This window comes from Thalassophryne amazonica, chromosome 20, assembly GCF_902500255.1.
Source record: "Thalassophryne amazonica chromosome 20, fThaAma1.1, whole genome shotgun sequence".
NCBI lineage: Eukaryota > Metazoa > Chordata > Actinopteri > Batrachoidiformes > Batrachoididae > Thalassophryne > Thalassophryne amazonica.
The window spans coordinates 56,661,569-56,674,675 of record NC_047122.1 but is presented as its reverse complement, the minus strand read 5'-3'; the positions used below and the strand labels follow the sequence as shown (position 1 = coordinate 56,674,675).

At 38.9% G+C, this 13,107-nt stretch overlaps 1 protein-coding gene across 5 annotated transcripts in view; it reads right to left on the bottom strand.

Annotated features, from left to right (window-relative positions):
* Positions 1 to 13,107, bottom strand: part of col16a1 (collagen, type XVI, alpha 1) — a 177,212-nt gene that overhangs the window by 19,076 nt on the left and 145,029 nt on the right. For all 5 annotated transcript variants that reach the window (XM_034160345.1, XM_034160347.1, XM_034160348.1 and 2 more), the window contains 14 exons: positions 12,914 to 12,958; positions 12,754 to 12,807; positions 12,618 to 12,653; positions 12,460 to 12,522; positions 12,275 to 12,346; positions 12,110 to 12,163; positions 11,920 to 11,964; positions 9,794 to 9,838; positions 9,493 to 9,546; positions 9,293 to 9,346; positions 9,154 to 9,204; positions 3,792 to 3,881; positions 2,345 to 2,380; positions 2,193 to 2,237 (listed from right to left, as the gene is read on the bottom strand). In XM_034160345.1, the coding sequence (XP_034016236.1) occupies positions 2,193 to 2,237; positions 2,345 to 2,380; positions 3,792 to 3,881; positions 9,154 to 9,204; positions 9,293 to 9,346; positions 9,493 to 9,546; positions 9,794 to 9,838; positions 11,920 to 11,964; positions 12,110 to 12,163; positions 12,275 to 12,346; positions 12,460 to 12,522; positions 12,618 to 12,653; positions 12,754 to 12,807; positions 12,914 to 12,958 (744 nt within the window). The remainder of the gene's footprint in view (positions 1 to 2,192; positions 2,238 to 2,344; positions 2,381 to 3,791; positions 3,882 to 9,153; positions 9,205 to 9,292; positions 9,347 to 9,492; positions 9,547 to 9,793; positions 9,839 to 11,919; positions 11,965 to 12,109; positions 12,164 to 12,274; positions 12,347 to 12,459; positions 12,523 to 12,617; positions 12,654 to 12,753; positions 12,808 to 12,913; positions 12,959 to 13,107) is intronic.

Below are 13,107 nucleotides of genomic sequence, written 5' to 3'. Positions count from 1 at the left end.
ACAGAGCTTTCTCTTATCCTGCCCCTGTTCTGTGGAATGATCTTTCCGCGTCAATAAAACAGTCAGATTCTGTGGAGATTTTCAAGTCCAGACTTAAGACGCACTTATTTTCCCTTTCATATGGCTAGCATACTGGTACAGTTTTGTTTTACACGTTTTACTCTTTTAATTCATGTTATTAGTAATTGGAACGGGCCACGGCCTCAACTTCACCTAAATTCTGGGTCTTTTAGTTAAGCTTAGGGCTAGTGGCCGGCGATCACCTTAGTATTTCTTCTGTTTTTCTTGTTGATTAATGCTGGCAAATTATACAGTATTTTTTGTCTTTGTGATGCCTGATTCTGTTTTTTCTGTTTAAGGTGCAGCTCCATCCAGAGATGGGAGTTGTGTTTGTGTTGGTGACCCTCCTGTCCTGTGCACCAACAGCAATTCTTGTATATTTGTCCGTGAATTGTTCTGTGAATGTTTTCTGTAATTTATGTTTGTAGCATGGCCCAAGCAGAGGGTCACCCCTTTGAGTCTGGTCTGCTTGAGGTTTCTTCCTCAGAGGGAGTTTTTCCTTACCACTGTTGCTCTGGGGGTTGGTAAGGTTAGACCTTACCTGTGTGAAGCGCTTTGAGGCAACTCTGTTGTGATTTGGCACTATATAAAGGAAAATAAATTGAAACTGAATTTGAAAGAGGCAAAAAAAGTCTTCTGTTACGTTTTATTAATTCAGTTTCAATTCAATATCCATTTGCTTCACTTATATAGCACCAAATCACAACAAAGCTGCCTCAAGGTGCTTTACACGAGTCAGGTATAATCTTGCCAATTTATTAGTGTTTCTTTTTCTTTTTCTTGTTTGCTGTGGTTGTCATTCATTTTAAGGCTACATGATTGCCACCTCCTTCTCCAGAGTGGGATTCACACAGTAAATTTACAATATACAAGAATGCATTGTGTTTTGAGCCGTCTCTCTCAGGACGGCTTCCAGCTGTGTCCAGCAGGGAGTAGGAGCTGGTATTTATAATTCATCTTTTTTGTTAATTCACTCTTTCAGTTGTATCTGTTATTGATGTTTAAATACCTCTTAACTCTTCTTTACTGCACTGAAAAAATAACCATCTTAAAAAAAGCGTTACAATTAGTAAAACCTGAATGAATGAAGTGGTTTGAACTTAAATTTGTAAGTTAGAGTCTATCTAGAGTTGCTCTAACTTACAAACTTAAGTTCAAACAACTTAATTAATTCAGGTTTTGCCAATTGTAATGCTTTTTTTTAAGTTGGTTGAACTTAAGTTTGTAAGTTACAGTTGATCTAACTTACAAACTTGTAATTGTAATGGCTTCTTAAGTAGGTTCAACTATTCTCTTTTTTTGAGTGTGTGTGTTGTTTTTTGTGTTCTATCAAAATACTTACTCTGTAGCTTTTGAGACATATTAAGATCATTATTATCCCTATTTCAAAGAAGCAAGATGTTTTTTCAGAAACCCTGCTACGACCTCTATATTTCTTTCCACCCACTCGTTGCTTCCATTCAACTTCTGCAAATTCATAACAGGCTGCTCTGCTCCATTAGTGACAGTGATTTATCAAGAACAAAGCCACCCATAATGGACGGGTAATGTTTACACATCACCAAGAGTCAACCGGTGCTTGAAATAGAGAGGAGGAAGAAGAATAGAGGGGTCTGCTCATGTCTTTCTCTTCTGTTCTCCTCTTCTGCACAACTAAAATCCTGACAATGCTGCCCTGTCATTGTGACAAATAGCCTCATCTTGCATCGGTCCTCATGCTTAATAGCATTATCCAAGAGGCAGAGAATAACTTTATCAATGCATCACCTACTGTAAGCCTGTGTTTAAGGAGAGATCCAGCAGGCTTGAGTTACAGAAGGCCAGCAAGCAGCCGTTTGCCAGTTTGCAGAAGGGTGACGGGAGGTGAAGAGGAAGGGGGGCGTGGGTGGGAGGGTCGCAGGGTTAGTAAACTGATGACTGTGTTAAGTGAGGATGCTGAGCAAGTGGAAATGTAGCAAGGAAGCATGTTCAGCATCATCACACCCAACCTAAGTCTCCCTGAGCTGGAAGAAACAGCAAAAAGGAGAATTTGACCAAATTCAGAAGGTTTGTGGCAGTAACGGAGGATTACTGTGAGCAGAGCAACAACGTGTGTGCACGTGCATTGTGTACGATGTCAAGTCAGAATTTACCTTTTGTCCTGGCTGCCCATTCTCCCCTGCAGGGCCTTGTGTCCCCTGTCCAAACAACAATTCATCTCAGGAATGATTTACATATTACATTTTTTACAGTATCACCAGAAGAATATCTTTGCTGTCCTTTAATGAGACAAAACATCACTCACATCTTTACCAGCAGCCCCATCACTGCCTGGTTCTCCCTTAAAGACACAAAAAAGCAAAATAATTAATGCAGATATAGTTGAATGACATTTTTATTAATTTAATTTACTTCCTTATGGGTATTCAGACTAATCTGGAAGAAGAGCAATGTCCTTCAGAGGGCATATCTGTCAAGGACCAATAAATTCCGTCTTTTTGGATTTAGATTAAATGTCAAATTACTTGCATAACACATATATGCATAAAGATATACACATTTGTTTTTATGTGCTGAACAAATATGTCCTCACTTATTTAATAAGTCTTCCTGACGTAACAAGCATCACACAAATCAGTTCATTCATTTTCAAGTATTCTTCACAACAAGCTAATTGTCATGGCTCGAGGATGCCTGGCACAGATAGTGGGATGGTGCAAAATTCAGACTCAAAGACAAAGTGCTGGAGGTAAAAAATAATCTTTATCGTGCAAACAGGCTGGGGTACAGTACACGGGAAGGCAAGCAACGAAGCAGAGGTACAGGTAAATGTAAGGCAAAAACGAGGTCAAAACACAGGTTGGGTTCAAAAACACGAAGAGAAACTGCAACATGGGCTGAGGCAAAAACAAGGTCCAGAAAACAGAACAACGTCAATACACAATGAGGCAAAAACAGGACAATGACAATGGCTGGGACGAGGATGCAAAGATCGCTATGAACTGGTAGGGGAGTGGAGAAAGTGAAGGGCTTAAATACATAGGTGGAGTAGTAACAAGGTGCACATGTGGAAGAATGTTCTGGAAGGGAGCTGTGGTCAGATGAATCCAAGAGGTGGGAAGAGGGGCAAGAGAGAGAGGGACTGTTCACGGCAGATAGAGACAAAGATGAAACGGGCAGGTGCAAGAGAGTAAGTGAACATACGGGGAAAACAGAGACAAAAAACTACAAACAATGACCACAATCAGTGAATGATGTAAAGGTAACAAACTCAACACATGGCTAAAGTCTAAAAGATAATAAACATAACAAAGTAACTTATAGATAACCAGCATAACTGCAGAACTGAAAACAAAACCCAAGACAAGCGTATGATGTGTAGAACAAAAAAGGAATGAAACAATTAAAGACTACATTATAAGAAGCAGAAAACAAAACCAGAAACAAAAAACATAACAATGGAAAAAACAACTGGACAGAAACTATAACTGAATAAACCACGTGACAAAGGTATGATAAACAGAAAATACAAAATAAACAGAAAACAAAACCAGAGACTACAAAATACTGAACAGAAAATAAATGATGAACTAAGAACAAAAACTAATGACTACAATATAGAACTGTGGAAAGGGGAAACAAGAGAAACACCACCACTCCGGGGATGAAACCTGACATTGTTGTGAAAGGAATAGAACCCTAGTTGTTGCAATTGCATCCAAAGTATTGTGAGCCTTTGAGAGGTTACTAACCATGGCACCTGGGTGACCGGGTGGTCCAGGGGAACCAGGCATCCCTGGCAGACCCCTTTCTCCAGCCTGGCCCTTGTCTCCTTTTATGCCCTGAGAAAGTAGCATAACGAGAAGGGAAATTCGTATTTCTGGTTATTATTTGGGCATTCTGAAGCAGTACAGGACAAGCACATACGTATATACTGTAGACATGAACACACATACAATGTATGCACGTGTAACATGAAACAAATAATATAATTACAGCTTGTCCAGTTGTAAATGAAGATACCAAATCCTCATAGACTCCATGCAGCCATATGACCTTCAGTGCCAACATTTCCATGGTTAAACTTAAAAATATGTGTCATGATGAAATAAACACAGATCAAGGTATAAAGCTGATCTTAAATTAAACCATAGTGGTCTTATATGAACCCAGAAGTGCATACACAACTTTTGCTAAAAAAGAAAAAAAAAAACATACAGAGTTTAACGCAACCTAAAGTGAACAAAATCCAATTCATTCTCACCTGAAGATAAATACATCTCATTTAAACTGCAGAATGGAAGTTAAGCAGTGAACAGTTCCATATTCAGATAAACATTCATGTGGTATGACATTACATTAATTGTAACTATTAATTCACTCAACAGCCTCAGCAAATATTGTAAAGTAATAGTAAATGGTCACATAAGAAGATGTTATCTGTAATTCTTCTCAGACCTCACTCCTCAGTGTGCACAGAAGTGTGTGTGCACACGCACACAAATAGTGGTATCCTGAAGACACGTCTGAGGTGTAAAAACAAGAAAGAAGCCATCTTTTCATCCTATCTGACAGTATCTAAGGAAAATAATATAAGAACTTGCTATAACAGAAATTGTCCGTAAAGATCCGGAGAACTCCTTACATCCGCGCTAATCATTTAGCTAGTATTATATAACGGCTGAGTGGATCCTTGCCATTTGATTGGTGCTTTGTATGTCACAAGACAAGGATTAATTCATCCCATTTGTGTTGCATTGCATTTAGAGTGCAAATTTGGTTCCATACGTTTGGTACCATTGCACTCTGCACACGTGCAAACTCACACAAACACACATGCATGCGCGCCCATACATGCGCGTGTGCACAGGCACACACACACACAACGCACGCATGCACACGCAAAACAAATCCACTGCGCTTTCTGGAGGCTGTTAGCAGGAAGTAAGAATGAAAAGCTGGACTCATTTCTGACGTGATTTTTTTTTCGCTGCACTGGGGATATACACAGTCTTTTTTGGTAGTACACATGCGCACAAGCGCCGACCCGGTTACGTATGCGTGCACACGCACGGGGGACGATGCTACAGAGACATGATTTGATTGAGCTAAGTGACGCTGCTAATTCTTGTAACACACACACACACACACACACACACACACACACACACACACACACACACACACACACACACACACACACACACACACACACACACACACACACACACACACACACACACACACAATCCACTCTGCTGTAAGCCATCTGGATGCATGAAGAACTGTTCAGATGAAAAGCTGATGTGATTTTTGGCTGGACTGAGGAGCTACACAAAGTCTTTTTTTATATGGAAGTCCTAAGTCATTGCACCGCATCACTGGACTACACGTCACAATTTGGACTTTTGCAGCAGTGGAACACCAAAATGTAAGTCCCTTTTCTGTTGTTTATAAATGAATAAAATATCAAATGACAAGGTTCTATTTTAGCCTTTATATAAAACAAGTAATGAATATTTATGAGTTGTATATTATTGGGACTAATGGAAATATGTAGAATTAAATATCCTTTTGCAGGGCCGTTGCTAAGGTTTTGGAGGCCCTAAGCATAACTGGTCAAGGAGGCCCCCCCACCCCCATACAAGAGACCCCCCCCCCCCCATCTAGTATCCGGTGTATTAAATTACATGAAACCATTATATTATATTAAATTATGGACACATAGAAAAATACCTAAATATTAAAATGCTCAATACTACACATCAAGCAAAACAGTGCTGGCATTGTGAAACCATACACAACCACAACAAATGCTAAAGTTTACCAGCAGGTGTCACCCTTTCTTTACCCTAAGGGGGAATGGAGCACTCTACAGTACCCCCACCAACTTAACTGCGTTTCTTTTCCAGCATTCTGCTGACTGCACGCAAGCATGCATGTCTATTTTAAGCAGTGGATACGTAATTTACATACATATGCCTTAAATAAAAGTTCTGAAATTATTCTCACTATTCTTGGTATATTTATCAGCCTGTAAAATTTAGAGTTGCTATCTGATCATGTTGTCAGGCAGAATAGATTTGGACCTAAGTAGTGCACTGATGGCTAACTAGGACTTTGTTGACTTATAAGCAGTGTTGCCACAGTTACTTTGAAAAAGTAATCCAATTACTGATTACTGATTAATCCTTGAAAAAGTAACTTAGTTACTTTACTGATTACTCAATTGTAAAAGTAAATAAGTTAGATTACTAGTTACTTTTTTAGTTACTTTCCCCATTTGCCGACAACCCTCTGCCACCTCAACATGACAATGATACCTGTTTTGCCAAAACTCACTTTATAGCAGAGGTGTCAAGTAACGAAGTACAAATACTTCGTTACTGTACTTAAGTACACTTTTTAGGTATCTATACTTTACTCCATTACTTATTTTTCTGCCTACTTCTGACTTCTACTCATTACATTTTCACACAAGTATCTGTACTTTCTATTCCTTACATTTTTAAAACAAACAGCCTCGTTACTTTTGGCTTCAGTTTAATGTTTATATATATATTTCACGTCATGTGCGCCTGTAATCAACTTTTCTGCAGCACAGCTTTGCTGTGAACCGTGAACCAATCGAAGCAGTAGTTCGCAGATTGAAGCAATGCTACGACCATTGCTTCGTTTATTCTTTCTTTCTTTCGCTTAATTTTCCCCCGCTAAAACCCTAAAGAGCATACTTATGTGAGTATTATTTACCTTTTCTATGTTAAACTGACCTGTTATGGTCTTCTGAAACAGTTGATGGATGTATTTTATAACTTAAAAACGGGAGCGATGCTAACGCGTTAGCATGTCTATGGCATTTTCAATGTTAAAACTTAGCATTATGCAGTTGCAGCTGTCATCACGTTCGAGTGCATTTGTTTTCAAATTGTAATATTTCTTAAATTTATTTTTGTTTATATATTAATAATCTAATGATTATTATATACAATTCTAGAGAAAGAGGCAAAAAGAACCTTAATAGAAACACAACAGAAAATATAAAAGCAACTAACAATGAACATACGTAAATAAATACATACATAAATAAATGAGTGTTTCCTGTGAACACTTAGTGATTCTTATACCTCCACTTCATCCCTGTCTTATTTAATGAGTTTGTTTCGGTCAAACCATATTTTCATTGTGTTAATTTCTTCAGTGATTTCCTCCAGAACTATCTGCCAAACTAGAAAACTGCTACATCCTAGTAAGAGCAGAATACTACTGGAATGAATTTGAATAAGGAAAGTTGTGTTTTTTTGTTTGTTTTTTTTCCCCTTCACTAAATGGATGCTGCACTCACTGCAGTTTATTGTCTGGAATAGTCCCAGATTGCATTTCAGAGCTTCTAGAATTGAAACATTTTTGTGCAGGTGGTGTTGGGGGTAATTTTGGGTTTTGGGTCTTGGGCCACATGTAGAACTAATCAGTTTTTAAATTAAGCTTTCAATTCATATAGTGGCATCTACCTTTTTTTTTTAAAGGTTACTTTATACTTTTATACTTTAAGTAGGTTTTGGAGCACATACTTTTTCACTTTTACTTGAGTAAAGAGGTCAAGTTGATACTTCAACTTTTACCAGAGTTTTTTTAAACTGCAGTATCTATACTTCTACTTAAGTAACAAATGTGTGTACTTTTGACACCACTGCTTTATAGTCACCCTTTCTTGACTTCAATGAAAATAAATACTTGTTTTATAAAAAGTAAAATAAAGACCTCTTTCTTGACCTCATATTTAACTGTTGACAGCACTGTAACAGTAAAACTTGCAATTTTGAACCTACATTGTTTATAAATGTAACTATTAAATTCTAACATTTTTCTAACATTTAAATTCTCTCTAAACATTTTACTTGTCGAAATTATTATTATTTTAAGCAATATTAGTAGTTGTAGTAAAAAACGGCTTCAAAACTGGACCTTTAATCTTGGGGTGTTGTGGGGGGGCACATCCCTGCCCCACGCCCCCATTCCATCTCGATTCGCCCCTGCTTTGGCGTTTGAGCACAAAGAATGGATAACATTTATTTATGCAGAAAACAGGACCAGATTTACAGGTAAGAAAGTTTTATTGCGTTTTCACATCATGTGGTCCTCAGAAAGAGAGTTTAGGTGCATTTGAGTGGAAAATAGTGTTAGTTGTTGACGCATCGCAGAGGATCAGCTGTTTTTAATGACCAGAGCGGCTCAGCTCAGAATTCTAAATAAAGGAGGAAAAAAAGTATAAAAATGTCTTTGTAATGCTCAGTGCAGGTGTGCTGATCACTGCGCTTTAAGAAGTGAGGACGAGTCGAGCAGCTGCAAAAAACCGTGGATGAAAAGCTCACAGCTCGCTTAAAGTGGGCAGTTCAGTCGAACCCCGACCTCCTACCTACGGACCAAGTTTAATGCTGCGATCGACCCACAATGAAAAATAACAGTAACGCACAGTGACTTGGAGAAGTAATTTTAATCTGATTACTGATTTGGAAAGATTAACGCGTTAGATTACTCGTTTCTAACAAAAGTGATGAGATTAGAGTAACGCGTTACCGGCATCACTGCTTATAAGGCTCTCAAAATCTTCAAACTACACTGCCCAACTATTTGCAAACGTGCCACATGCCTTGTAATATCCAGATTAGCTTAGCGTTTAAAGCTACATCAAATCAGAGAAGCCAATGCAACCTAGCAACACTGAACATTAAGTAATCAAAACAATTTAAACCTTTAACACGTACTTACCAGCAAGGGATGCACGGGCATCATCTTTGTGTTTCTTTTTCCTCTGTTTTACAGCTCCAGACTCCTGCTGTCACTTCATTGTTTAATTGTGGCATAGTGGCAACTTGTCATCTCGTGTCAGAATCAAATGTGGGCTAGCAGTGCTACTTCAGTTAGGCGCAGGGTTGCCAGATTGGGTGTTTTCCCATCCAATTGGTTTGTTTAGGGTAAAAATATGGCACACTGGTCCTGGATGAGTTTTTTGTATAGAATTGCCATGCACATTTTAAAAATCAGTTCAAATTGCACAGGATTTAGTGCCTCCTTGCATTTTTGAGCATTTATCACCACACATTTCTGAACTCTTACCATTCCCGCTGGACCAGGAGGTCCAGGAGGTCCAGCTGGACCTGTAGAACCCTAAAGTGGAAAGCAGTGACAAAGATTATTGAAGGTAAGCAGGCAAAGAAATTAAAATGGACTTTGTTTCAAAGGGAAGCAAACTTACAATGGAGCCAGGCGGTCCAGGTCGTCCCTGAACTCCTGGGTTCCCAGGATCACCCTAAGAAGATCAATGGTTGGCCATTAGAGATGTCTATGGTTATACTCATTGTGATACATATGTATTGCATAACTGGGTGTGTGTGCTTTTCATAAATTGGTCACTGCTGTCATTCAAATAGAATCAAGGTAAGCCGATGTACTCACGTCGTGTCCTGGTCTGCCTGAAGGACCAGGTGGGCCAGAAGGTCCAGCTTCACCCTGAAGGATTACAGTAGTACAAGAAGGCAAATCAAAAGGAAGCAAGAAGTGATGTAGCACTCTTTCAGCCAATGCAGCAGCAGAGCAGAAAGAACCAGAAATATGTTGCAACAGCTTTCATAATCCTGAATTTGAAAAAAAAAACAAAACAAAAAAAAAACTAATTTGTCCTCACTAACAAGGAAAAGCCTATAAGTGGATAAACAGAGACATAGTGTGATGAAAAAGTATTGTGTTGTAGGCTGACCTTCTGTCCAGGGAATCCAGCATGGCCAGTTTTCCCTTTGAATCCCTGTGGAGGGGCATCAAAGAGAATAAGTTGGGTACAGTATCAAAATTCACAAAGTAGAGGCTGTCAAAGACCAGACAGATATGTCTTTGAAATCCTGAACACCTGTTCAATGGTAGGACACAAACCGACTATTAGAGAAACATTGAAAGAGAAGGACCAACATGTTTCCAAAGGAGAAATTACAAACTGGAACATTTGAAATGATGTCACACCACCACCACTGCCACATACAACATTAATAAGATTCAGCAATGACTACACATACTAATACGAGTGCAATGTGAGTGAAATGCTAACATAGAGTACTGCTGGTGACGCTGTAGAACAGGGGTAAGCAACCTGTTCCAGAAAGAGCTATGAGGGTGCAGGTTTTCTTTGCAGCCACTGACTCCACCAGGTGATTTTACTGATTAATATCACTTTGAGCAGATGGAATCAGTTAATCTGGAACAGGTTGCCTACCCCTGCTGTAGAACAAGTAAAAAACAAAGACGATCACGTTGGCCCTGAAATTTCCTGGTCCTTTCTGTGTGGAGTTGGCATGTTCTCCCTGCACTTGCTTGGATTGCCTCTGTGTGCTCCAGCTTCCTCCCACTCCCAAAACATGAAGGTTAGGTGAACTGGTGACTCTAATTTGACCCTAGGTATAAGTGAGTGTGTGAATGTTTGTCTCTCTATCCCCTTTTACCCTGCCTCCCCCCCCTGCCGACTCCCAGTACAGATTGATCATCCCTGTACAGAAAGACGCTGTACTGTTGGTACTGCATGTCTTTGTACAGCCCCATTCCACTATGTTCAATTTATTCAACAATGAACAAAGTTTTGCGTATTTGTCTATTTGACTCCTTTACTTCTTACAGAAGTATTTTTTCCTTTTTTTGATTGTTGTTTATGCACCAATTATTTCTTACGGTAGTAAGTTTTTTTTTTTTTTCCTTTTCTTTTTATTACTGTTGTTTTTGCACCAGTGACACCAGATCAAATTCTGTGTATGTGAGAACTCACTTGGCAATAAATTTGATTCTAATTCTATGGGGCCCTGGCACATACACAGGCAGCCTGTCTGGAGTATAAGCAGAATCTCCTGAGTGACCCTTAATTGGAATAAGCGGGTATGGAAATTAGTAAATTAATTAATATATTGGTCTTTGGGAAACAAAAGATGAGTTTAGTTTCTCACACTAATGTAGGCTTTTTTTAAATATTTTTTTTCTGTCACTAGATGTCACACTTGTGCCACATTTCAAGACATAAACAAAGTTTCCCTCCTCAGCCACTCTTCATCATCCCTCCCTCTTCTACACTGAGTAGAGTGAACGGCAGTTGGATCCTTGTGACAGGTGTAACAGCTCTGTGTGTATAAATTCAGATGTATGTGGATTCTCGTCCAACCACAGTCATAGTCAGAGGCAATATTAGCCTCTAAATGTGCTTTTTTTAACATATTACTTGAAAGTTGCTGCTGTCCACCAGCTTGAAAAGTTTCAACAGCTGTGCAATGAGTCATGAGAACTGCTTTCTCTTCAGAAATAAGAGTTGCAGCAACAGTTTTACGAGGTAGGTCTCACAGGCATGAAATGTCTACATGTGGAAACGTCATGCAATAAAACTGCAGGAATAGAAATTGGTAATAGGAAAGGTAAAAGGACAAGGGGAGTGTGGCTTCATTCTCTACACAGGGTACTATTAAAGCATTATTTTTATATAAAAAAAATTGATGCCAGCTGCAAAAATAAGGTTTACAAGGCCATTCATATAACCTTTTAATGTAGCACTGATATTATACATTTTTTTCAGAATATCAAATTCAATTAAACTATATTTAAATTGTAAATGCACTATGAAGAAAGACTATATATATATATATATATATATATATATATATATATATCACCTGCTTTGGGTTTTGGTAGCTTTTTCTATTAATTGGAAAAGTGATTGATTTTAAGAATAATTATTCATTGCAGTGCTCACGCACTGATATAGTAACAGTTCACGGAGATACATTTCTCATGCATTGTGGTTATTGTGCTGGACAGAGAACAAATTTGCATCACTGAGATGTCAAAGGTTATACTCACTGGTATTCCTCGTAGTCCTGCAGGGCCTGGAGGACCTGGCTCCCCCTGACAAAGAAAAAGAGTTAGTGTGAAGGGTCATTTATAAGCTGTGTGTTTTTAACTACGCAAATAGTGTGACTGGTGTGTGTGTTTGACTATTCTGTTCATGCATATACTCATCTAATGATGCATATGCGGTTAACATCTTTACCCGTAATCCTGGTTTGCCATCTTTACCATCTATTCCTTCGATGCCAGGAGGCCCCTATTATGATAAATACAAGCATAAAATGCAGATGAGAACCAAAATTAATGCTTCATAGGTTACAGAAATATCAGAACAAAATCAAACACCAGGAATATGAGATGGGTATACCATCAGTCCAGGGGAACCAGGTGAGCCTGGGGCTCCAGTTGGCCCTTGTGAACCTTGGGCTCCGTCATTTCCCTGAGAATGAGAAAAGGTAATGAATTAACACACACATACACGAATTACCAGAAATTTCAGAAGGAATTGATCCTGCTGCATGCAGTAACAACATAAATTTGGTTTGTGCTCACCTTTTCACCTTTGAGTCCAGGGAGCCCTTCTCTCCCACCTTTGCCGGCGGGACCTGGAAGACCCTAATGACAGAGCACAGTTGTAAACAGATTCCAAGTTGCAGCACTGATTCCAAAAACAGCAATCTGCAACAGAGGACCTAAGCAGATTTACACACCGGTTGCCCTTGGAAGCCTGGTTGTCCTTGGAAACCCTATAAGGAAGGACAAGTATGAATTCGTCATATCACAATTCATTTGTTGCTTTTTAATACCCGCATTTTATTGTCATCTCCATATGTGCCATGTTCATACCTGATCCCCTTTGGGCCCAACAGGTCCTGCTGGTCCTGTGTCTCCTTTAATACCCTGCAGACACAGAACTCAAATTGTGACTAAACAGCATTGTGAAGTTTTTAAATTCTGCAGTGATAAATTTGATACTGCATTGCTAAGTGTGTGATAATATACAAACCGGTGAGCCAGCCTGTCCTTGGTATCCAGGATTCCCTGGAGGACCCTAAACATGTTCAGGAAAATGTTCATCAGTTAAATACAACAGCAGGCATGTTTCCACTGATCTCCAAATTGTGCAATTTTAAGTTGTGAATTGTAAAGACAGTATAACGCATGTATTTAAAAAATACTCAAAAATGCACTAAAGTTTTT